At 36.1% G+C, this 23,957-nt stretch overlaps 1 protein-coding gene across 2 annotated transcripts in view; it reads left to right on the top strand.

The window, feature by feature from the left end:
- The window catches only part of Trpa1 (transient receptor potential cation channel subfamily A member 1), a 49,109-nt gene that overhangs the window by 6,793 nt on the left and 18,359 nt on the right, over positions 1–23,957 (top strand). For both annotated transcript variants that reach the window (XM_048782857.1, XM_015485712.2), the window contains exons 3-17: positions 1,541–1,716; positions 5,311–5,418; positions 7,839–7,947; positions 8,126–8,271; positions 9,230–9,366; positions 10,202–10,250; positions 11,925–12,024; positions 13,164–13,264; positions 14,770–14,939; positions 15,025–15,189; positions 16,621–16,735; positions 17,626–17,792; positions 19,141–19,234; positions 22,197–22,256; positions 22,749–22,847. In XM_048782857.1, the coding sequence (XP_048638814.1) occupies positions 1,541–1,716; positions 5,311–5,418; positions 7,839–7,947; positions 8,126–8,271; positions 9,230–9,366; positions 10,202–10,250; positions 11,925–12,024; positions 13,164–13,264; positions 14,770–14,939; positions 15,025–15,189; positions 16,621–16,735; positions 17,626–17,792; positions 19,141–19,234; positions 22,197–22,256; positions 22,749–22,847 (1,796 nt within the window). The remainder of the gene's footprint in view (positions 1–1,540; positions 1,717–5,310; positions 5,419–7,838; positions 7,948–8,125; positions 8,272–9,229; positions 9,367–10,201; positions 10,251–11,924; positions 12,025–13,163; positions 13,265–14,769; positions 14,940–15,024; positions 15,190–16,620; positions 16,736–17,625; positions 17,793–19,140; positions 19,235–22,196; positions 22,257–22,748; positions 22,848–23,957) is intronic.

Here is a 23,957-nt window from a genome sequence, read left to right as displayed (position 1 = left end):
AACAGCCCAGGGGACTTCCCCTTGGAAATATCCAATAGATAATAGAAGGAAAGGAATCACCCCTGTGCAGCCGTTATTATAGGAAGTAGACGAGACTATGGAAGTGAATGAATACACTTTAAGAGACCATAGATTGCTAGTGAAGGTAGCTAAGGGTGCAGTACCAACTGTGACAGATGGCAAAGGAACTGCCAGAAAAAGGATGAAGAGGGTGATGGATGAAAGATTGATGATACACAGGCCAAGGGAGAAATTATTAAGATGGATGATACAAGGATCAATAGCTCCAAAGAGTTCAAGTAGGAAGGTGATTACAAGAAATCCCTATATTAGAAGGCTCCAGTGACCAGGAAAGTGGTGCCAATGTTCTGAAGCCAAATTCAAGATATTTAGTTAGTAAGTAGCACTTTGTAAGCATAGCCCCCTGTTAATTAAGTTTGCTGAATGGAGTGCTCCATCTCGCTCAGACAGAATGTTCAAGAGATGTGCATGAGTGTGCAACTCTCAGAATATGGAAGAGTGTGTGTGTATGTGTGTGTGTGCCTGAGTGTGTGTTTTTGAGAGTGAAGCACTTTGATGAATGAAAGGAGATATTGGAGAGAGACAGGAAATACAGCTGTACCGTGGTTCCAGGTATTATCGACAGTCCCTAACTCATATTTATGAGTGAATCCTTTTTTCCCTCCCCAGACATAAGGATATTCTGCCAATGATTAAAATAGTTGATAAAGCAGATAGCCATGTCTATTTTGCAATAGCTATAGGGCACTGCAGGAATGAAAAGGCACATTATTCTTATGCTCACAGGGTAAATAGTACCATTTATTTTATTGTAGAAATATGTGAAAACTGCAGCATCAGGAGCTTAAGCTCAAATTCTCATCTTGTTAACCTGTGGAGAATATGTCTTCTTATTAACATGTTTGGAAACATCACCAGAGGTCAGGCATTCTTCTAAGACCTTTAAAGGCATGATTTAATATTATTGTCCCAATAACATTGCAAGATGTCTCTGTGTCGGTGTATTTTATTTTTACCAACTGTGACTATGAGAAAGCTGAGGTTCAAAGAGATAATATGAACTCCTCATTAGCTGTGATGTTAGCAAGACTTTCAACCTCTCTAGGTTTCAGAGACTTCATTTTTCTGAAAATTGGTCTTAGTGGTACCTCACGGGCTATTGGAGGCTACGGTGAAGTCTTAGTTGTATGGAATCTAGTGGATTGCCTGTTCTACGGTCCCTGCTCTTATGTAATCTCAAAGTTTACCACAATCCTAAAATTTGTAAACATAAAAACATGTAGCAATAAGATCCATTTCTTATGGGCCCTATAGACAGAAATTTAATTAAATTAATTAATTAGTCAATTGATAGAGTCAGTGCCATGCTTTCATATGTTCCCTAAAGGTGCCCTTAGAGGTTTCTTGAGAACTGAAGCTACATTTTCGTTTCTGATAAAGAAGCTAACAGCCAAATATAGTAGCACTTTGGCACAGTCCAAGCAAAATTTAATGCATGTTTTTGTATTTTTTCCCCTAGTGTTGAATGTAATGGACGATTATGGAAACACCCCTCTGCACTGGGCTACAGAAAAAAACCAGGTTGAAAGTGTTAAGTTTCTTCTCAGCCAAGGAGCAAACCCAAACCTCCGAAATGGCAACATGATGGCACCCCTTCACATAGCCGCTCAGGGCATGTACAACGAGATCATAAAGGTGAGCCTGCTCTCCCTCTCATAGGGGTGTTGGAGCAGGGACTGGCACCAGATACAGCTCTCTCTGCCTAGGCCAAGTGGCCAACCTAAACTTCAGGGCAAATGAAAGGTAATGACCACCGTGGTTACCTCTCACCACCTGGTGCTGATGGTGGTGGTGGAGGTGAGAGTGATAGTCTTCTCTTAATTTACCAAGCATTTTTTTTAAGAGATTTGTGTTTTAATTTCTTAAGTCCTTATTACAAAAAACTATAACATTGTTAGTATCTCCATTTCACAGCTGAGGAAGATGAGTCATAGAGAGAATTAAATAACTTGCCTAATATCACATAACTGCTGAAAGCAAGAATTAGGACTTTGGTTCTCATCTTGAAGTGCCCAAGCTCAGGCTTTACCATTCGCACCTCATTAACTAAATAACTACAAGAAAGAAGCCCGTAAGTGCCTCGGTGAAAACAGAAACCTTAATTATGAGGTGCTATTTTGTTAGGGTGAGAGGCCTGCCTCAGGATTAGCTAGCAGAAGACATAGGCTCCTCTTGGGGAATTATTCTTGTTTTTCAAGTCTTGACAGTGAGTTTGCTGAAACAGAAGAAATCCTGGTAAGTGCCTAATGGTGAGATTTAGGCCAAGCATTTTTTTTCCTCTCTCTGTGGGGATATTGAACCTGGGTCCTTAGTGTATGCTGGGCAAACAATCTACCACTGAGCTACACCCCCAAGCCCCAGGCCTTGGCTTTTCAACTACAGTTCAGAATCTCACAGACACACTGGAAAGCAAGCATGCTTCCTAGAAGAAGAATGCCTAAAAGGATCATGCCCTACAAGTTAATTTCGAAGGTAGGTTATTTGGAACTTGAAATACATTTTCCCAGGGAGACCATATTGAAGATGCTAATCTGGCTATTGCGCTAATCTACACCAAAGCCTAATTGTCTACAAATCACCAAAGAGATCTCTTTTTAGCACAAAGTTTCTTCTCTCAGTCCTCTGAGACTCTAGCTTCTATAAGCCTGGCATACAGAGAGTAAGGGATTCTCCCTTCCTACTTCCCACTATTCCCGATTTGGAACTCTGCACATGATGTTGTCATGAAATGTTTGTATGCTTTTCTTCCTCACTGGCTAGTTATCCTTGAAAGAGGGAATGTGTCTTACTCATCTAAATGTCTCCAGCCCTCAGAACTGTGCTGGTCCATGGTGGGTGTTGAATAAACAATTGAATACAGATGTAGAGGAGAGAGCTAAAGTATTAGTACCCCTGAAGGAGGTTGAAGCAGCCCCCTGAGGAGGTTATTAGAAAGGTCTCTGGCAACAGCCTGTCCAGTCTTCTTAATATCTACGTTATTCATGAGCCTGGTGCTGCTTCCATGTCCTCCACATTGGGCCACTTGTGACCCAGAGATTCCCCAGTGGTGTCACACATTTCCTCCTGGAACTCTTATGCTTTCTCTGAAGGCTCTTTTCAGAAACAGATGCCCATTAACTTAATTAATCTTGACTCTAAAAGTATGACTTGGGAATTCAAAGGCAGGTAGTAGTTGAAAGCTATTGTTAATTAGAAAAAGAAAGTTTCAGACCAACACATACAGAAAGGTACGTATAGCATGGAAATAGAAAAGAAAGTTTAGAAGTAAGTCCACCCCGTCATTGATTTATAAACTAGATGTAGAAATAAACCAAATTTTCCTGGGTGACACCATAATAGAAGAAAAATAGGATCATAGGAAAGTTGAAATGCTCTCTCCCATACTTAGTCTTACCAGCCACAATTATGGCCTAAAAATATTTTCAAACCCCTCTAGTTTATCAGACACAAGAGGAGGAGGAGTTTGGAGTGTTTCCTTGAATTCTTATGAACTGCAGTCCTCCCAGCCTACCTCTTCCAGTCATGCCCATGGGTCTGGCCTGCACCCACCTAGCCAGCCATGGCCAGTTTAGAAATCTCCTTCACTCTTCCACCAGCCTTCCCCACACTTTTTACCACTGCCTATATGGTTGTAAAGTAAAAAGTTGTCATCAATATATTACCTCAAATTCTTCCATAGACAGTATAATATTCTCTGGGGTCTCCTGGCCCAGGGATTAGGGGGTAGCCATATTTCTCAATGGTCTTCATCCTTGGGGCCTGAACTCAAAACAGCCAGTTGTTTGAAGCTCCCACAAGGCTTTCCTGGATTCTTATTATAGGAATCTCAGAGAGTTCACTTGCCAACCTCCCCGACTTGCCTGGTCATGACTGAACTGAAGTGGGTGCACAGTTGAGTTACTCTCTCTGGAGCTGCTGCCACATATAATTTAACAGACTTTTGAAATCGTGCTTATGATAGTCCGATAGTAATGTCCTAATAAATGCTGCAAATTTGTGATTCTAAGAGGACAAAGAGAAAAACAATCTCTTCTGGTAGAGTTTAGAGTGTTCTTTTATATGTGAATATAGCACTTCTTAAGAATAGAATGTAAAGGTGCTTATTGTCCATAAAGTGAACTTTTAAAAATCTCATTTCCCTTCATCCATCAATAATTCCCCTCTGTGTTCTTGTGGACCGAAACCTTAGTTTAATTTTCTCATATGAGCTGAGCTTATTAGTAATTCATTTGCTGACACTCACATTGGGCAGATTCTATTAAAGAAGGGACTCTAGTAGGAGGTTAGGTACTATTTTAAGCAAGTCAAGGTTTTTAAGAAATAACTTGTTGAATATGTTTTTTTTAAAAAAAACAACAATGTAATTATGAACCTATGTCATAGTTTTATCCTGGTGTTACTGGAAGAGGAAAGGCCTCTACTAGGTCAGTTAATAAATTTCTGTCTTGAGAGAAACCCTTATATGAGACACTTTTGTTAGTTTTAATATGAAATAAAAGCTGGTTAAAGATCTATAGATATGGTCAGTATTACAGTATTACAGTGTTACAGTTGCAGTTACTAGGTGAGTAAGGGACAAGTCTTCAATTAAATTCTATCAGAAAAATTACTGGACCATTTTATTGGACTCCTAACTTTTTATATCATAGAAAAAGTCTCTATTCCAGACCAAAGATGAACTGATTGAGTTGTTGTACTCATGTGTTACATGGTGCTTGCTTTTCTCTGCTGACAAGAATGGAATTTTCTTTGACATTTCCCAGAATTCTTGCAATTGAGGTAATAGAATAATGATGAGGGGAGAAAGAAACTATTCCTGCCTCCCTCTCTTCTTCTCTCTCCCCTCTTCTCTCCCCACTTCCTTTTCTCCTATGCATGTATTCCTAATAGCTCCATACATTTATTTATTGAAAATATTAGTTAATGGGACTTTCAATTGAGAAGTAGTAAGACTGTGTTAATTATTTAAAATCGTTATTTAAATTTCTACTTCCAATTCCACAATTCAATATTGTCTTAATGGATGTGATATTAAAATCATTATTTTTTCCTTTCATAAAAGAATATCCACTATGTGCAAGATTTCATGACAGATTATGTGGGAGAAAGATGAAAAAAAGATAAGACATGGTCCCTGTAATGAGAGACCTTAGAATCAAGGGGAAGACAAGTCCTTATTTGGAAATATATAATTTTGCTTTTTGACAGTTTTTCTCCTCTTTTGTGTAGGTCTTGACTGAGCACAGAAGTACTAATATTAATTTGGAAGGAGAAAATGGAAACACAGCATTATTAACCACATGCGCCAAGGATAATAGTGAAGCACTGCAAATTTTGGTTTGTGTATTAATCATATTTTGCTTTATCTTTTCATGAATATGACATGAATCATTGTTAGTTATAGCAGCTCTTTATTGTCTAACCATCTTAGCAAAATATAAAATATAGAAAAGAGGTTGGGGAAAAAAACCCTAGTTCTATGTGTTTTTATATGTGTGTACACTCCTTAGATTCTAAATGGACCTGATTACTTACAGGAGACTAACATTAGAGCATGAAAGAAAAGGTGAGAAAATCGAAGTGAAAAGAAATACAGGCAGGAAAGTTTAAGATGAAGTTGATGGTCCTACTAGAATATAGAATACAAAGTATAGCAGCCTATATATTGATAAAGACAGTCAGACATTTGACTTTGACTTCCAATGGGAAAAAGGGAAAATGTATAGGGTCAATTCCAGATTGATTTTGTCCATAAGATAAACGCTATGAGAAATACAGCATTCTTATTCCCAAGACCAGAAGAAAAATTGTTGCCATAGGTTCTCAAAGGGGGATCCCTGAGTGTTTTAATGACTAAAGGTCCTTGGTGGGAGCCACAGTCCTATGTACAGAGTCAGCTTTCTCTCTGATAAGGTTTCCTGGGGTGGTCCAGTGAAATGCTAAAGATGTCTGTCTTTCAAATATTCCTTAATTACCTGCCTGATATCCAGGCCAGGTTCTATATTTTATCAATTGATTTTTGCCTTGTCACCATTATAGAGAATAATATAATAAAATTTAAAATAACTTTGAAGTATTTTCCTGATATTGAGATGCACAAGTATGAGTTAATGTATTTACTACATGTACTTAGAGCATAGAAGGTAAGATGATTAAAACAAAAAGAGAATAAATAAAAAAGAGAATCAAATTAAATAAAATCACACTCAAACCAAGAATTTAGGAAAAAAGCTTTAAATAAACCAAAAGCAAATAGTAATAACAAAACAGTAAAGTTGAAAACACTTTAGGAATTAATATGTGTTTAAAATCTTATTTCTTTGCGAATGTAATTTTTAAGTGTACACTGTGTGATTGTATTGTTCAAAAACATTTTACTTAACATATTGCTTAATAATATGATTTGATGAACTATGTCTTTCATTTTGGGGTATACAAAATTTTACGTATAAATACATAACTTTATTTAAATTATCTCTAGAAGGCAAGATCACAGGTATTTGCTTCTCCCACTGTTCTACAGTTTAAAAGTTATTTTATAATGTAATGATAAAAGATGCTTAAAACAAAATTGAAGTTTAATGACTTATAGAAAATGGTACTTGAAAATGATTGTCTCAGACTAAAAGATGTAATATTAGGGCTGGGGGTATGGCTCAGTGGGAGAGTGCTTGCTAGCATGTGTGAGGCCCTGGGTTTGGTCCTCAGCACCACATAAAAATAAATAAATGAAATGAAGTTATTAAACAGAAAGTTTTTTTAAAAAAAGATATAATACAATACTAAATTCTTCTACCATCTTTTTAGAAAGAATCTTCCTTAGTGAAAACTACCTGATTTTTATGACTTGATAAGAATATTGGTGTATTATTTATAAATCTTTATCTACCTTTTCTTGTTTCTTTAGGTTTTTTTTATTAATTTTGCATAAAGGAAGGGAAAAGAATCTGGACAATATTATCACTTTATTTGTATTAGAAATTGAGAATGAAAATAGAGGTTGTGAAAATGTTTTAAAAATGTGCTGACCTTTCCCACCCATGTCTTGCCTGGGTGGTGGGATTGGGGTTCTCCTTGGTGGAATGGGCTGACTGAGAAATAAAAGCTAGGAAAAATAGAACTGTGAGAAAACCACAGAACACAGAATGTAGTTTTAAAAGTGGGGGCAGGATGAACAAGCTGACCAGAGGGATCCAGTCTCTGACAAAATAAAGCTCACACCTGCTTTGTTTATATCAGGAGACATCAAAGAGACTGTAGAATGTTCTTTTCCATAAAAGGTTAAAGATGGGCTGTTCAGTTCCTAGGGTCATGCTCATCTCCAGTGCTCTATGAGGAACCTTTCTAGCAGAGCCAAGGGAAAGGTCATGTGCATTGGGTGGTCTGTCACCATGGAAGAACTGTGGGAAGTTCCCAATGCCAGGCCTATCCCTTCTTGGCTTCCAGAGAGAAGGTCCTCATGTGTTTCACGGATGGCTTCCTGCAGACTTTGGTTTGCTGGGGAATCAAGACCAATATTTCTGTATCTTGGAGTTAATTCATCTTTGGAAGACATGAAGTATCTCTATTTCAGAATCTTAGCTTAGTTCCCAAATTACCTTTTTGCCTAGACTTTATATCACATGAAGGCTTTTGTATATTTTTGAACAGACCCTGAAGAGTGAAACAGCCTGAAGAACAGAAATTCTTGTCTACCCCTGTGATTTGTTGGTTAACTTGTGTAATTGACTCCCCCACTACCCCTTTTCTTTTTTCAGTTAAATAAAGGAGCTAAGCTATGTAAATCCAATAAATGGGGAGATTTCCCTGTTCACCAAGCTGCATTTTCTGGTGCCAAAAAATGCATGGAAATAATATTAAAGCATGGTGAGTGGAGGCTTTTCTACCTTCTGTATGATAAAGAAACCTGTTCTGTTAAACACTATTAATTTGAAAAACATTTAATAGAATTTACGCATAGCCTTTTATGTAAGTCTCAACGTCCTTTCTTTTAAAAAATTGTATTATTTCAAATATTCCTCTTGAATGGCATTTTCTTCTAAAGGTGAAGAACATGGATACAGTCGACAGAATCACATTAACTTTGTGAATAATAAGAAAGTCAGCCCGCTCCACTTGGCGGTTCAAAGTGGAGACTTGGAAATGATTAAAATATGCCTGGACAATGGTGCACACATAGACCTGGTGGAGGTACTTGTTCACAGTCTAAATTATACTTTTATTTTAGGATTGTTATAAATATTTTCCAAAATGCTTTATAGTTCTGTTAAAGTCAATTTAGACTGAAAACATATATAGCAGAAAATAAATATTATTTCCTTATATCCATTGCAGAGAATCCAGAAGAGTATGTCCCCAAATTTTTATTGGTAAATTGCAGTATGTCATTAACAATTGCAAATACAGATACAGTAAAGAGGATATCCAGTCTAACTGTCATTAAACATGTTAAGGCCTACCCTCAAAGATAATACTATGCTCCTATTGTCATCTTGGAACGTTAAAGTCCTGCCATGAGTATCTTTGGTTAGAGTGCTATTCTGAAGAGTACTCTCTTTTAACCAGGGATCACCTAATTTCTAAGGATAAGTATGTGAAAAAGTGTTGACTGCATCTGGGTTCTGACTTTATGCCAGGCATGTTTGATTAAAAGATACTTAGGCCCTTTTTTCTTCTATCTCTTGGGTTTTGGGTGACAACACCCTCCACTCCCAACTAACCTCAAAGACTTGTCCTCTCTGGTGGAAGAGGAGATTAGTTAGTAATCTTATACAACTTCTGGGCACTGTCCCTAAATCTCTTCAATATAGAAATGAGGAGTTACCACTGTTGGTATGGGGTTGGAAGTCACTTTGTGTACTGGGTGCTTACAACAGTGGATAAGACAAGGTCCTCATACTCCTGGAAGAAAGAATGGCATTCGGATAATGATGATAGTAGTATACACCAAGAACTGTCAGATTGCAAGGAAGCATGATTGCTAGCTATGATTTTTATACTGATACTTTTCAGTAGATGCGTCTGAGAATGATTTATCTTCATAAATTTGACATTTCTTGATCTGGGGAGAAAAAACTCACAGCTGATTATAAATTATATTCTTAAATTAAGGTTTAAACACTGATTCTGGTATCAAAACTCTTTATAGAATGGGAAGTGCATGGCCCTTCATTTTGCTGCAACCCAAGGAGCCACTGAAATCGTTAAGTTGATGATATCGTCTTATTCTGGTGACAGCAATATTGTTAATGCCCTTGATGGAAATCGTGAGACCCTGCTTCACAGGCAAGTTTCCTATTATCCTATATACAGATGCCTGGAACTTATAAAATCTCAGTGCCAACTAATTCTATCAGAGAATCTATCCAGATTCTATCAGAGTCTCTGGGATGAACCTCAGGATTATTTAAATTTTTTTTTTACTCCAATGTTTAGTTAATTTGGAAACACAATGACTTGAGTATAGTTAAAATGTACCTTTGGAACACAACTTCAATATGCCAATATGCCTAAGAAGAAATCATTTTAGGAAAATGAACCACTATTAAATTATTAAATATAATTAGTACATTTTAAATGTCATGCAATCACTTGTGAATTTTTGGTGAAAATCAGCAAGCTGATTCTGAAATACATATATAAAGGGCAAGAACAGCTGAAATAGTCTTGAATAGGAACATAAAAATGAGATTAGTGATGGGAAACATAAAGTTTTACAACACTAGTATCAACATTGGTTATGGCAGTGCTTTAATATAGATTAAAAACTTCTATTAATTAAAAATATGAATGTGACTAGTTGTGATATGTTGTGAAAATAACTTCAGTTCACTCTACAATTATTTTAAGTTTCATGAAAAATAAGGAAAACTAATGCTTCTTTGTTAGTTTTTGTCAAAGGTGAGCCCTTCAAGGTGTATGTTTAGAGGGATCTTTTGAACTCTGCAAGTGAGTTTTAGGTACATCTTGCATGTTGCTGGTAACCAATTATACATTTCAAAGGTTACCAATTTTTTTAACATTATATCTTCTCATTTAATGGCCACTTAAATCCACTTTATACATGCACTAGCTTTATTTTATGTATTTATATTAATATTACTTACTTCTCTTTTTGCAGAGCCTCATTATTTGATCACCATGAACTAGCAGAATACTTAATTTCAGCGGTAACTATTCAACAAATAAGTTTATTTTTTAAATTACTGTTTATATATGAAAATCATACAATTACATAGTAAGGATTTCCCAAAATAAACCACATTCTAATTTCTTGTTTAGCAGCAAAGAAAAATTTTTTAGAAGGATTATGAACTTTTGCAACTAGGGTATATTATATATGAATACAAAACAGCCAAATTTCATTACCATGAAGTTAGAAAGACTGAAGTGTGGTTTTTGATGCCTGTACCAATGTTTTTCATGTGTGGAGTTTGTCATGTGAGCTCTTTGTTGGTCTGTGAATCAGTCCTCCTTAGGTCTTAGGAAACTTAGCTGACCTTTCTTCAGCACTGGGGGCTTGAAAGTGAAGCAGGATAGGCATCCTCTGTCACTGTCACCTTTCATTCTAAACTTCTGCCCTCACTGCCTTGGTACCACCTTTCAACCCCTGAAGATGCAGGAATTGAAAAATCCTGTTGAAGATTTATTGCAAAGAAAGCAGGAGGTCTTTTTCATTCCCAGCAGTGGAGTCCATGAGGTTCTGGATGAATGTGTAGTGGGTTTATTGAAGTCCCATCATGTCCGCCATGAATGTACTTCTACTTGTAGAATTTGGTGTGTCATGAATAGTAACTACTACAGTTGTGATAGTCACATGAAGAATCCTGGAAAGCCTCCTTAGATACCATTGTTTTATGTCACGTGTGTTTTTTTTTCAAAAATGAAGGCTGGCATCTTTGCCTGGAAAGTGAACTGTGGTGAACACTCACCCACCACTATGAAACTTTCAAAGGGAATGTGCTGCCACTGCAGCTACACTCAGCAGATCCTGAAAGAATAGGGACATATCCACAATTGGAGTTTAAGCTATTTATATTACCTTATCTAAAGTATAGAATTCTCTCCATGAAATAGTCAAAGATCCTTTGTCTCTTGCCCTATCAAATATTGTAACAAACAGTGATTTTTTTTTTGTTGGAGGGGAGTATAATGGATTGAACCCAGGGGTGCTTAACCACTGAGGCACACCCCCAACCCTTTTTATATTTTATTTAGAGACAGGGTCTCGCTGAGTTGCCTAGGCCTTGCTAAGTTGCTGACTTTGAACTCACAATCCTTTTGCCTCAACTTCCCAAGCTGCTGGGATTGCAGTTGTACACCACTGCATCTGGTACAAACAGTGATTTTAAATTATAAGGTTTTTCAAATAAATGTTTGTCTAAAATTTTACTTTAGAAATTTTGATTCAGTTATTTTGTTTTATTTCAAATGGAGTAGATGCTTTTTAAAAATAGTTTCTTGTGAATGGTCTTAAATCATATATGTGATAAATTTTGGAAGATGTTTAAAATCATGGAGATTTAACAATAATTTCTTACTGTGGGAAATAAACTGCTACTGTTGTCAGAGAATTTTATCTTTAGGGCTTAGACAGTAATAGATCTATTGCCAGATGTCAGCCAAAGCCTAACATGTGAGAATTATTTCATTGTTGAGTTTATGAAAGAATGCCTTGATGTTCTGATGTGGATTATAGGGAAATGTAAAATAATCTTGTGATCAGTCACATGCTGGCCGTAATATAGACACTCTATCCCAATGGATTAATATTATTTACAAATGGCAATGTAAGCTGATTTGTCTGTTATAAACCCTTTGTTGAAAGACTTGTTTCATTTTAGGGAGCAGATATCAATAGCACTGATTCTGAAGGACGCTCTCCACTTATACTAGCAACTGCTTCTGCATCTTGGAATATTGTGAATTTGCTGCTCTCTAAAGGTACCAAGAGGGAGCAAGCCAAGCCTTTGGAACCAGTACCTGATTTGGTTAGAGTACTTGACAGGGCACTTGACAGGGAGCTGGGAATACAAAGATAAGTACACTGTCATGTCTAGAATCATTTTCAGTCTGGTGAAGGAGCAATATTTGGAAAGGTAAATTCAGAACAAACATTTAGAAGGCAACTGTTTCACACCAGGTATTTGTCAAACATTTTATCAGTTTTCTCTCAGTGAGTCAGTCCCGTATGGTTGTGGTACTGTAGTTAACCTCATTTCTAGATAACATTGTCTATAAGTTTAAGGAATGGTAGCTATCAACAATACAAACAATAATAAAATTCTGGAGAGGACGTGGAGAAAAATGAAAAACTTACATTGTTGGTGGGATTATAATTAGTATAACCACTGGAGATCAGTATGGAGGCTCCTCAAAAGACTAGGAAAGGAACCACTATATAACCGAGCTGTACCACTCCAGGCTATTTATCTTAAAGAATTGAAGTCATGATACCACAGAGATATAAGCACACACATCTCTGTAGCTTCACAATTCACAGTAGACAACTGTGAACCAGCCTAGGTGTCTATCACCTAGAAAATATGCTATAAACACACAACAAAGTTTTATTCAGACATATAAAAATGAAATTATATCATTTGTAGGAAAATGGGTAGAACTTGAAAACATTATGTTAAGCAAAATAAGTCAAACTCAAAAGGTCAAGGAGTGTATGTTTTCTCCCATGTGGAAGCGAGGGAGGAAAAAGGAAAAGAAAGGTGTAGGGGGTTTTCTCCAGAAAATGAAAGGGAGATCAGAAGAGCACAGGAAAGTGACTGTGGGAAGGGAGAAGGGAAAGAAGGGGAAATACGGATAAATGATATTGGCCAAATTATATGTTATAGTGTGTGCATGTGCAGATATCTACAATAAATTCCACTATATGGATAGCAATAGTGCACCAAAAAGTGGAAAAAATAAAATAAACATATTAAAATTAAACAAAAAATAAAATAAACATTAAAATTAAATAAACATTAAAATTAAGGCATTAAAAAATCTCTTATTAAGTAAAGAATTCACCACAGGACATGCATTAAATAAGTGAATAGAATTTATACTTATACCATGTCTTTTAGGTGCCAGAGTAGACATAAAGGATCATCTTGGACGTAATTTTTTACATTTGACTGTTCAGCAACCTTATGGATTAAAAAATTTGCAACCTGAGTTTATGCAGGTAATATATGACTATGGATCGTCAAAACTGAATTAATATTCAATAGAGAGTAAACTGATGGTTTTATTATTATTTTTATTGTTATAAAGACTGATTCTAGGATTTGAAAAATGTTTTAAAATAAAGATGTTATGTTTGAATATCTATTTATATCATGGTGAAGGTAAGGAGAAGGGTGATGATGATAATTGCCTTGGGACTGAGTTTTTGATGATACAGAAGGTTTCCGTATACCCTCATCTATAATAAGTAGACCTATGTAATTTGCGGAAGCCATCTGTGAATTACATGAGGTTCATCTCTCGATGTGGTAGCCAGGGAGATTTAGGTTTGGCATTGCAAACTATTGGTGGCTGTCCCAAGGCAATAGACTGCCCAATGCATGTTACCTTTACCTCCACTCTATTAGGAAGATATCTCATAGTAGCTCTGGAGATGGGCATAATCCATTGGGAACTGAGCAGCCCACCTTTAACCTTTTTTATAAAAGAACATTCTCTGGAATGTCTTTGATGTCCCCCCATATAAATAAAGCAGGCATGGGCTCTATTTTTCTACAGTATAGAGGCTCGATCTGTATGATCGGCTTGCCTGTCCTGCCCCCACTTTTGAAATTATTTTCTGTGTCCTCTGGTATTTTGTCATTCTAATTTTTCTTAGCTGGTATCTCAGCCAGCCCATTCCACTGAGAGGAGCCCCATTTCCACCACCTGTGTGGGGCGCACGTGAGAATAATTGGTCATGTTTCCTTCACTCTTCCACCAGTATGAGTTGCATATCAGTGGAAAGGCCAAGTATGTGAGTGAACTAGCCATACTTCATCAGTAATGAAAAACAACTACATAACATACTTGACCCACTGATGACAGGCTAAAAGCATGATCCCCATATTTATATTAGCCAACTAATATTTACTGAGTGCCTATTAGATTTATGAGAAGTGTGCAATATTTTTACAATAGACAGATTTTCAGATTGTCATTGCCTTTAATGAAGAATTAAATATATATATATATATATATGCTTGAATATTTTAAACAAAAAATAACAAATATTTTTAATAATTGGATGAAGTGACTTAATTGCTATTCTTTTTTATTATAAAAGGAAAAAGTAAACCTACTTTTAACATCCTATCCCTTTTTGCCCAACATAACACATTAAACTCTTATGTGTTATTTGGGGAAACAATAAAAAGAGGGTCAGAGAGGGAAGTGTGGTCAAATATGTCAGGAAAATGTTGATAAAACTCTTATTTGCATTTCCCTACTTTCAGGACTTCTCAGCACCTTTAATTTGGCAACATTGGTACATTATAAAGGGATAGAGCATGAGAGTTCATCCATCTTTAATTTGCTCTAGTACCCTTAATGCTGTTTATAATTTTTTCCTTGAGGAATATAAAATGGATCCTTTTTAGAAAATATTATGCTATGGAATAGTTTGCAAAATTCTGCATTAGCATAAGAGGAGAATTATATGTAGAATGTGTATTTTTTCCATAGATGCAACATATCAAGGAGTTGGTCATGGATGAAGACAATGATGGGTGTACTCCTCTACATTATGCATGTAGACAGGGGGTCCCTGTATCTGTGAATAACTTGCTTGGTTTCAACGTATCCATTCATTCCAAAAGCAAAGATAAAAAGTCACCCCTGCATTTTGCAGCCAGGTGAGGGTCAGTCTACACAACATGTAAGTATATCTTCTTTCTGTTTAACATCTACTTTGAACATATGAAACCCGTCTTTTTCAAGTTATGGGCGTATCAATACCTGTCAGAGGCTCCTACAGGACATAAGCGACACGAGGCTCTTGAATGAAGGCGACCTTCACGGAATGACCCCTCTCCACCTGGCAGCAAAAAATGGACATGATAAAGTGGTTCAACTTCTTCTGAAAAAAGGTGCATTATTTCTCAGGTGAGGTCACATGATTGGAACGTTCATATGTTCTTTGTAATTAGTTGTTTTCAAACTGCTTTTCTGGTATATATTAGTTATGGTATCTAACTTTATATCTCACTAACTAGTTTTACTCATCTTACTAAATCCTCAAAGTGTATAAAACTTCTCAAATATTAAAAGGGAGTTCAGTAGTATTCTCAGTTGACAAATGAAGACTTTGAAGTTTATAGAGTTGTTGCCATTTCTGAGAACCTTTGAAATACATTTCCTCATATTTTACTTTATCTTTTTGCCGTCTACTCATGCAGATACAAAACTACATTTGTGTAGGTGTGTGTGCATGTAAATTTATACACACACAAACACAAAGCCATACACATTCAGAGAACTTACTTTTCATTCAACATAATAAATGATGGGCATAAAAATTGAGAATAGAAAATATTAAGAGTGAACTGAATGAACCTCATTATACTTAAAGGAAATATAACACAAGAAACGAAACCAAGTCAAAATATGTAAGTATCATAAGATATGTGCCATGACATCTTTGTAAAAAGAAAACCTTGAAACATTTATAGAGGTTTGGTGAGCTATCTTCTACTTTCACTAAAGTTGTAGGTAGCAAGCAGCTCATTAGCCCAATGTTTCAAAGCACATCTCTTCATCAGAAGACGGATGCCAGCAAATTAGTGTCATCATTCTAAACTGAATGCTTTGCTCAGTTTCTTCCTATTTTCAAGGGACACTGAGTGGCAGGTATGGAAAAGGGACCCAAGTGAACCCAAGCCAAGATTTGTTTCTTAATTATATCATAACCGACATAGCAAGGTGACTCTTGCACCTTAAGATAGCTGCTTGTTAGCACTACAATTAAATTATGTCACTTTTCCCCCTATGTCTAATGTGGAAATGTACTACTAATATGACAAACATTTTCAAAGGGATTGAGTGAGCATCTTTGATAGCACAGAGAATACAGAACTAAATGCTTAGAAGCATAAGTGAAACTAAGCTAAGTATGTTAGGTCATGTGCAATAGCTATGGACTATGAATACTAATACCACCATCATGGAGTATTTTTTTTTTGGATTGGTGTTCAAGGAAACAATATCGAAAATACTGTGTATGAGCACATTATAGTTTTGAAAAAATATGTGTGATACAGAAATGCTAATGGTTTCCTCCACAAGTGTTTGGTGATATGTTTGTATCATTTATATTTTATTCCACTAACTAAAATATCATGTGAATCACATTACAGATAGAATGTTTAAGACCACTGGGCTTCAAATTTATCTGATATGTGATATGCTAAATATTGAGTCACTAGATCTCAATTATGCTTTTGTCATCAGATCCACTGATGATGAACCCAGTGGCATCCTTCCCACATGTCACTGATACAAAGCATTTGTACATGTCTTTTCTTGATTCTCCAACAGTGACCACAATGGCTGGACGGCTTTGCATCATGCTTCCATGGGTGGGTACACTCAGACCATGAAGGTCATTCTCGATACCAATTTGAAGTGTACAGACCGGCTAGATGAAGAAGGGGTATGTCTTGTTTTCTTCTTGCCAGCTTAAAATCTTGATATAGAACAACACTCTGAAATTGCAGGAAAGCCATATTCTTAGCCATGCTCCATCTCTAGCCTTTTAATGAGTTTTTAACAAATAAGCTCTTGGAGTGAGGAGTGAGGACAAGGGGAACAGAAATAGAAGGGCACTAAAGGGTGGGTGCATGTTAAGGCCACTCATCCAATTCACAGAGACCTATCCAGGGCCAATGTGGTCTAATGATAAATTTTTCACCACTCTCTAGTCAACCTGGAGAAAAGAAGAGATCAGGAGTGGGTGTATTATTTTGAAGTATAATAATCTGACTTACTGTCCTTTATTGTGCTATTCTGTTCTCTCTCCTTTTGTGAAGAGTAAACATTGAAATATGCATTTGTTCAAGAACTGATGGAGATAGAAGATCCCTCTTATTTCAAAAAAAATCTTTAAATAGCAAGAATAAGAATTGTCAACCTTGTAAGAATCTCTGATTTTTTTTTTTTTTAATTTGACAAGCTTGTGATAACACCCGATCTGGAAACCACAGCTCTACTAGATGTTAAATCTGCCAGGATTATTTTCTTCTATGTTCCTATAACATCCTTACCAGGAAAGCTTCTCCTTTGTCCTTGTGGAGTCATCCCACCACAAAAGCAGTACATACCCCAAAACCCTTGAAATTCACACCATACCATGATTGAATGACAAACATTATTTGGAAGTTTGATTCTGATCACCAGTTTTAAATTTGTGTATTTTGGTATTAAGTCGTAAGCTTTGTTGATCAATTTTCTTTAAGCAATTCAACAATGAAATGAGGCAATAAAATGGCCCAAGGACGATTAGCTTCTGTCACCTCATTTTCTGTATTCTGTTTCCTCTAAAAGAACACTGCTCTGCACTTTGCTGCCCGCCAGGGGCACGCCAAGGCGGTGGCACTGCTTCTGAGCCACGATGCAGAAATCATCCTTAACAAGCAGCAGGCCTCCTTTCTGCACATCGCACTTCACAATAAGAGGAAGGAGGTGGTGCTCACGACCATCAGGAGCAAAAGGTACAGTGGCTTCTTGTCCACCATTACGCAGCATCCTGTGGTGTCAGGGATAATTCACAGACTTAGAAGAAACACAAAAGAAAAATGGCTCTCAGACTTTAGTTGACATATTAAAATGTCAGTTGTTTGCAAATTTTCAATGGACCTTTTGGGTGACAACAGGCACATTGCTTTATCCTCTGGTTTTCCATTTTCATTTCTATAAACTTTAACTCTGTGAACATAATTCCTCCTTGGTAGTCCTGCTGTGAGACTGGAGGGATCCAAGGATATCAAGGATGGGGCACCATGGTCATTGTCAGGTGACTCTGCCTTTCCCTATCTGAACTTGCCTGACAACACTCTTGCCAACTAAACTCCAAAACTGGATGTCAGGTGCCATCTGGTGATTTTTTCCTTAACACGTGATCTTTTGTGGTTATAAGTTTTTTAAGCATACTCTAAGGAGTTTAATGATGACCTTAGAGGGTAGTTTTTCCACTTCTCAAAATAACTTTTCTCTGTCAACAAGACATGTATCAGGCTCCATGTCACCGAGTAGTAGACGAAGAAGTGAGCAAATTCATATTCAAGGCAGATGTAGCCTATGTTTTGAGCATGGGATGTCTTAAAAACCCATTTCCTTTGAAACATCAGCCAATAAAAGTGTAGAAACAGAAGTTTTATGTTGATAATACAGATATTCCAAATGGACTTTACCTATGGGGAAAAGAGAAAATTTGAGTTGTTTTTAGGATCAGATTCTCATCGCTTTATAGGATCTTGGAGATCAATGGGTTTTCTTTGCTTCATGTTATAGATTTGGTTTCTCCTTGATATCATAAGCTCTTTCTTACCCCATCCGAGAAGAAAAAGGGGTAAACTCTGTAAGGTTCTGACAGAGCCTATGCTTCTTAATATATCTAACATATTTGTAGTTTAATTCAGTATATTAGGTGTGTGTGTGTGTGTGTGTGTGTGTGTGTGTGTGTGTGTGAATTAACTATTAAGTGTGGACCACATACCAAATTGCTGATATGTATTTGAATGTGAATATCTCTAGCCAACATGATCAGGTCTGAAAATACCATTTCATGACTTCAGGAGAAAAAGAAGATAAAGACCTGCTTTCTTTAGAAGACATTTAAAGAAAATACAATAATTATACAGCCATTCTGGAATTTGCCCACATTCCTAATTTCTATTAATAAAGATCCTCCTAATGGATTGATCTTGGTTTACACATTGGCTCCAATAGGCAAGCAGTGTGTATCAATAATAAACTTAAAGCTAGATTTAACCTAAAGATCTAATCTTGAGTTTTAATTGTGCAGAGAAAGAGGATAAAGACCTGTGTTTGTCTCTACAGGTGGGATGAATGTCTTCAGGTTTTTACTCATCATTCTCCAAGCAATAGATGTCCAACCATGGAAATGGTAGAATACCTCCCTGAATGCATGAAAGTAAGCCCCCCAAAACAACAACCTTATGGGTATACACATGCCATGTGATATGGTTTTATTGTAATTACAACCTAATTTAGTCAGCTTTTTCACTGCTGTGATTACAGGATCTGACCAGAACAATTTTAGAGAAGGAAAAATTTATTTGAGGGCTCACAGTTTCAGAGGTGTTAGGCCATAGAAGGCTGGCTCCATTTCTTGGGGCTCGAGATGAGGCTGAACATCATGGTGGAGTGTGGGCAGAGGGAAGCAGCTCACATCATGGTGGTCAAAAAGGAGAGAGAGAGAGAGAGAGAGAGAGAGAGAGAGAGAGAGAGACACCACTCGCAAGATACAAATATACACCCAATGCCACACCCCAATTCCCACCTCCTCCAAGCACACCCCACCACCTCAGTTATCACTCAGTTAATCACTATCAGGAGATTAAATCATTGTTTGAGTTAAAACTCTTTCAACCCAATCATTTCTCCTCTGAACCTGCTTGCATTTTCTCACACGTGAGCTTTTGGGGGACACTTCACACCCAAACCATAACATTTTCCATCTTTAAATAAAAGTTTCTGATTTTCCATAAGCTCTAAGGGAAGTAAGCCACCAGCATTTAATAAAGACCTATGTGCATTAAGGAATCCTATTAGTTATTAGGTGTAATGTGGGAAAATAGAGTAAACATATTTTTTTTCTTCAAATAATCTAAGTTTGGAGCAGAGACTATAAAGTGGTATGTGTTGGACAAATAAAAGCTCTAGATACGTTTTATTTTTCATGCAGGTTATTATTGTTTCAAATTTGCATTAATTGCTAACATTCACAACAAAGATGCTTTTCTTAAGGATTTGGTTATCTGGCTTCCCATAAAAATATGAACATCTGATTTTTATAAGGAAAAATATATTTGAGTACTGGTAGAGGCAGTAAGATATAGTACACAGCAGGGAGAGGGCCAGAGTTAGGGTCTGGAAGCCCTGGGACTTAACCCTAGTTCTGTGCTGCTTTAGGCAAGTCACTACACCCTCTTGAACTTCGTTTTTATTTTCTTTAATAAAATTGTGGTGCTGACACTGATCATTCAAAGGGATGGCAAGAAAACAAAAAGTAGATACAATATATAAAGTGTTAAGGATCATTGTTGATAATAGTATGCTTACTATTGTTTTTTGATGTTTGCATGAATGTTACTCGTACTACTACAAACACTTACTGTTTTTTATTTTTCAATAAGCTTTTACTGTGTGCACATTTTTTTTGATGTATAATGTAAGTTAGAGCCAGTCCAGTACACCAATGGCCTGCAGATTAACTTTTTATATACATAAATTTCATTAAAGGGTGCATCAATATTTAGGGTTAAAAACTATCTCAGACTTTCATACTCAGTACTTACAGTTGTTAGTATCTGTTCTATCGAATAATCAGAGATACAGACAGATTTATATATTTTGCTTCCTGTGGCATTATTTATAACAGTAAAAATATACGTTATACATATTGACTTATGGAAAACAGAAAACATTGATGCCAAAATAATTATAGGAATTGTTTTTTATGGTATAATGATCTTTTCCCTTCTTTTTCTATGTATTTCCTAGTTAGTTTTTCATAGTGACTTGTATTATTTTTGTATTATGAATATTTTCAATAAAATTGAGAAACTTGATATTTTTGGATTGACCTCAAATCACACATTTGAATCACATATACATTTCTGAAAAGTAGCTCTTACAAATCTCTACCCACACCCCATTCATCCTATATTTTGCCTATTATTTTGCTAATTATTACAAAGTTTTCGAACTGTAGCAGCTAGACCTGCCTCTCTCATTCTGCCTTTATGACACTACTACCAACTAGTTTTGTTTTTATTTTTCCAAATGCCTGTTCTCACTCACTACTGCTTTCTAATCACCAATGAGCCTTCCTTGGAATTTTCTAAGGCCCTCTGGCACCTGAGACCCTGTTTCGTCTCTCAGGGCACAGTCTCTCTACTCTCAAGTCACCAAAGTGGGGTTGACCAGTTGCCTTAGAGGTTCAGAATAAATATGGGGCCATCTGAGCTCTAATATCCAGTCCTAGTTCCAAGAGGGTAGACTGGCCAAACAATAATATTTTTTCAGAATCATGACTTTGGGCCACCAGATTTAGGATGATTCAAATCTTTTATATAGACAGAGGTCCCCAAAATATCTATCTCCACAGACTCTAAGATTACCTCTAATGACCCCATGAGTGTTCTTTCCCATAGTGTAACATCTGGAATGTATTCAACTATTTCTCATTTCAACCTCTATCCCCCACTATCCTGTCCAGTGCCTTCTGGGTTAGATCACATGGCAGACACAGACATTGACATTTGTAAAATTTTATTGTTTATATAATCTATAATAATACATTATAAATACATTTATAATAGTAAAATTGTACAATTTTACTATTATATTTATACTATTATACTTTCTCGGTGTTGCTCAGTAACTGAAATACAAAAGCAAATGCAGTATTCCAGACTATAGAAATATGGAAGATGTGACCTATACCATAAGAAGATCTCAGTGCTGAGGTGAAAGATCTCAATTAAGGACAATAATTGTCCCTGTAAAATAATGAGCAAAGGAATCCTTAATAATCTATATATTCTCTAGAAGCCTATAAAGATACAAAATCTTAGACAAAACTAATGAAGTAGCTCTTACCCAAATTTTAGTAAATGCAATTTAATTCTCAAGCTATTTTTTATGAATCATCTGATATTTCTAAATCATGCAGATGTAGTTGTGACATTTTGTATTTTAAATCTTGTTCTTGAATGATATGGATTATGACTTATCCTTGAGGTGAAAGAAGCACAGAAAAGGAAGGGAGAATATCTTTGTGTGCTGTTTAAGAAACAGATAAAATGCTTATATAAAATTTTTATATGTTGCCCACTGCCCCAATATTTTGGCTGTTTTTTCTCTTGAAGGTTCTTTTAGATTTCTGTATGATACCTTCCACAGAAGATAAGTCTTGCCGAGACTACCATGTAAGTTTATTTCATCTTGATAATTTAAATTTATTTTATTAAAATTCTTGGGAGAATATGAAAAACACAGTGCTAGTATAGTTCTATATTCAATTGTGAATAGTATGTATTAGCTTCGTTTGTCATATGATTGTATTTTCTGCTTGAAAGAATTTTCCCCTTATACTTTTCCCCAAATATTTTAATGGTTTTTAATAGCACCATTAATGTTGTTTCTTACGTGGTTTTGTGTGAAGAATGAAGGTTTAAAAGATTTAAATGATTTTTTTTAGAATTCTTCTTTTTCCATGGCTATGAGTTGTAAAGCAATCAAGTAATAGTTTTCCATAGTATTTTTATAATAATTTAATTTTCTTTTCTCTACTTGAAATAACTCACTCTTCTTTGCATTAATTTTCAGCAGAATTGTAGATATATTTGATTTGTAAAGAACTACTTTTGGGGTCTATGCTAGAGTAACTGTAATTTTTCTAAAAAATTTACCTTCTACAGATTGAGTACAATTTCAGATATCTTCAGTGTCCATTGGAATTAACCAAACACGCAACACCAATACAGGGTGTTATATATGAGCCTCTTTCAGTCCTCAACGTAAGTCTGTTATTTTCATTATCGAGTTAGTTTCTCTGTTTACATTTCAATGTCTGTGTCTGCCATGTGATCTAACCCTTAATTTTTTAAATAAAGAAAACAGACATTTCTACCATTGCTGAAATTTCATTGACTTAAAAGTTCCACACTTCAGTGAGAATGATCATTTAAGACTTGACAACACACTTAGTATTTGCTCCCCACCACTGTCCACTTAAATATTCAAGAATTTCCTCCAGTTTAAACTAGAGGAAAATGCAGAATGTGACATTTTATAGCCATAGTTCCCAAGATCAGCCAGTAGCTGGGCTCTAAGATAAACTGTGACCTTTCAGAGGCTCAGATTCTTCCAGAGAATCCAGTCTGGATCACTCTGCACATACAACATGGTCCAGGACTTCCCAAGGCTTGCTCTAAACAAGTTCTTATTCCAGAATTTAACCAGCGAATCAATTATGGCCGTGCATATGACCCATTATTGTCTTAATCAAGAGTCAGACTGGATACAGAGAAAACAGGCAACAGTAGAGTAATGTGAGCCCCTGGTTGAAAGGACAGTGGGACCAGCCCAGGCAACAACTATATACAAATATTGGCAACAACTTAAAATTATGTGCATGCAAAACAAAAAAACAATATATTTGAGGATTGATTTTCAAACATGGGTGTACATACATGCTGTCTGATATGGCAGCTAATCACATGTGGTTACTTAAATGGAAATTAGTTTGAATTAATTTTTTTTCAATTTGATTACCTACAGTTCAGATATAAAATGTTGCCATCACCACAAAAGTTTTATTGGTCAACACGGGTCTGAATCAATGAAGAATTTTCATTCACTTTAAATAAATTCATTGTCCTACATGAAACCCTTTGGTATAGATCATAATATGAAATCTGGAAGAATCACTAAGCACTTGGAATGTGAAAGCTGCACATGAATGGGGACTTTATGTAATGCACTCTATGCCCTCAGTGCTGGTGATAGCAAAGGGATTTTAGCTCTGCTAGGGTATTTTATGTTTTGAAGTTGATATTATAGATCAGAATCAATAACCAAGTAATTCAGTAGTACTCCACTGTTGTGATACTTAGAAAACATTTTGT

Source organism: Marmota marmota, unplaced genomic scaffold (genome assembly GCF_001458135.2).
Source record: "Marmota marmota marmota unplaced genomic scaffold, marMar, whole genome shotgun sequence".
Taxonomy (NCBI): domain Eukaryota; kingdom Metazoa; phylum Chordata; class Mammalia; order Rodentia; family Sciuridae; genus Marmota; species Marmota marmota.
The sequence above is the reverse complement of the archived record's forward strand: the minus strand, read 5'-3'. Positions and strand labels throughout refer to the sequence as shown.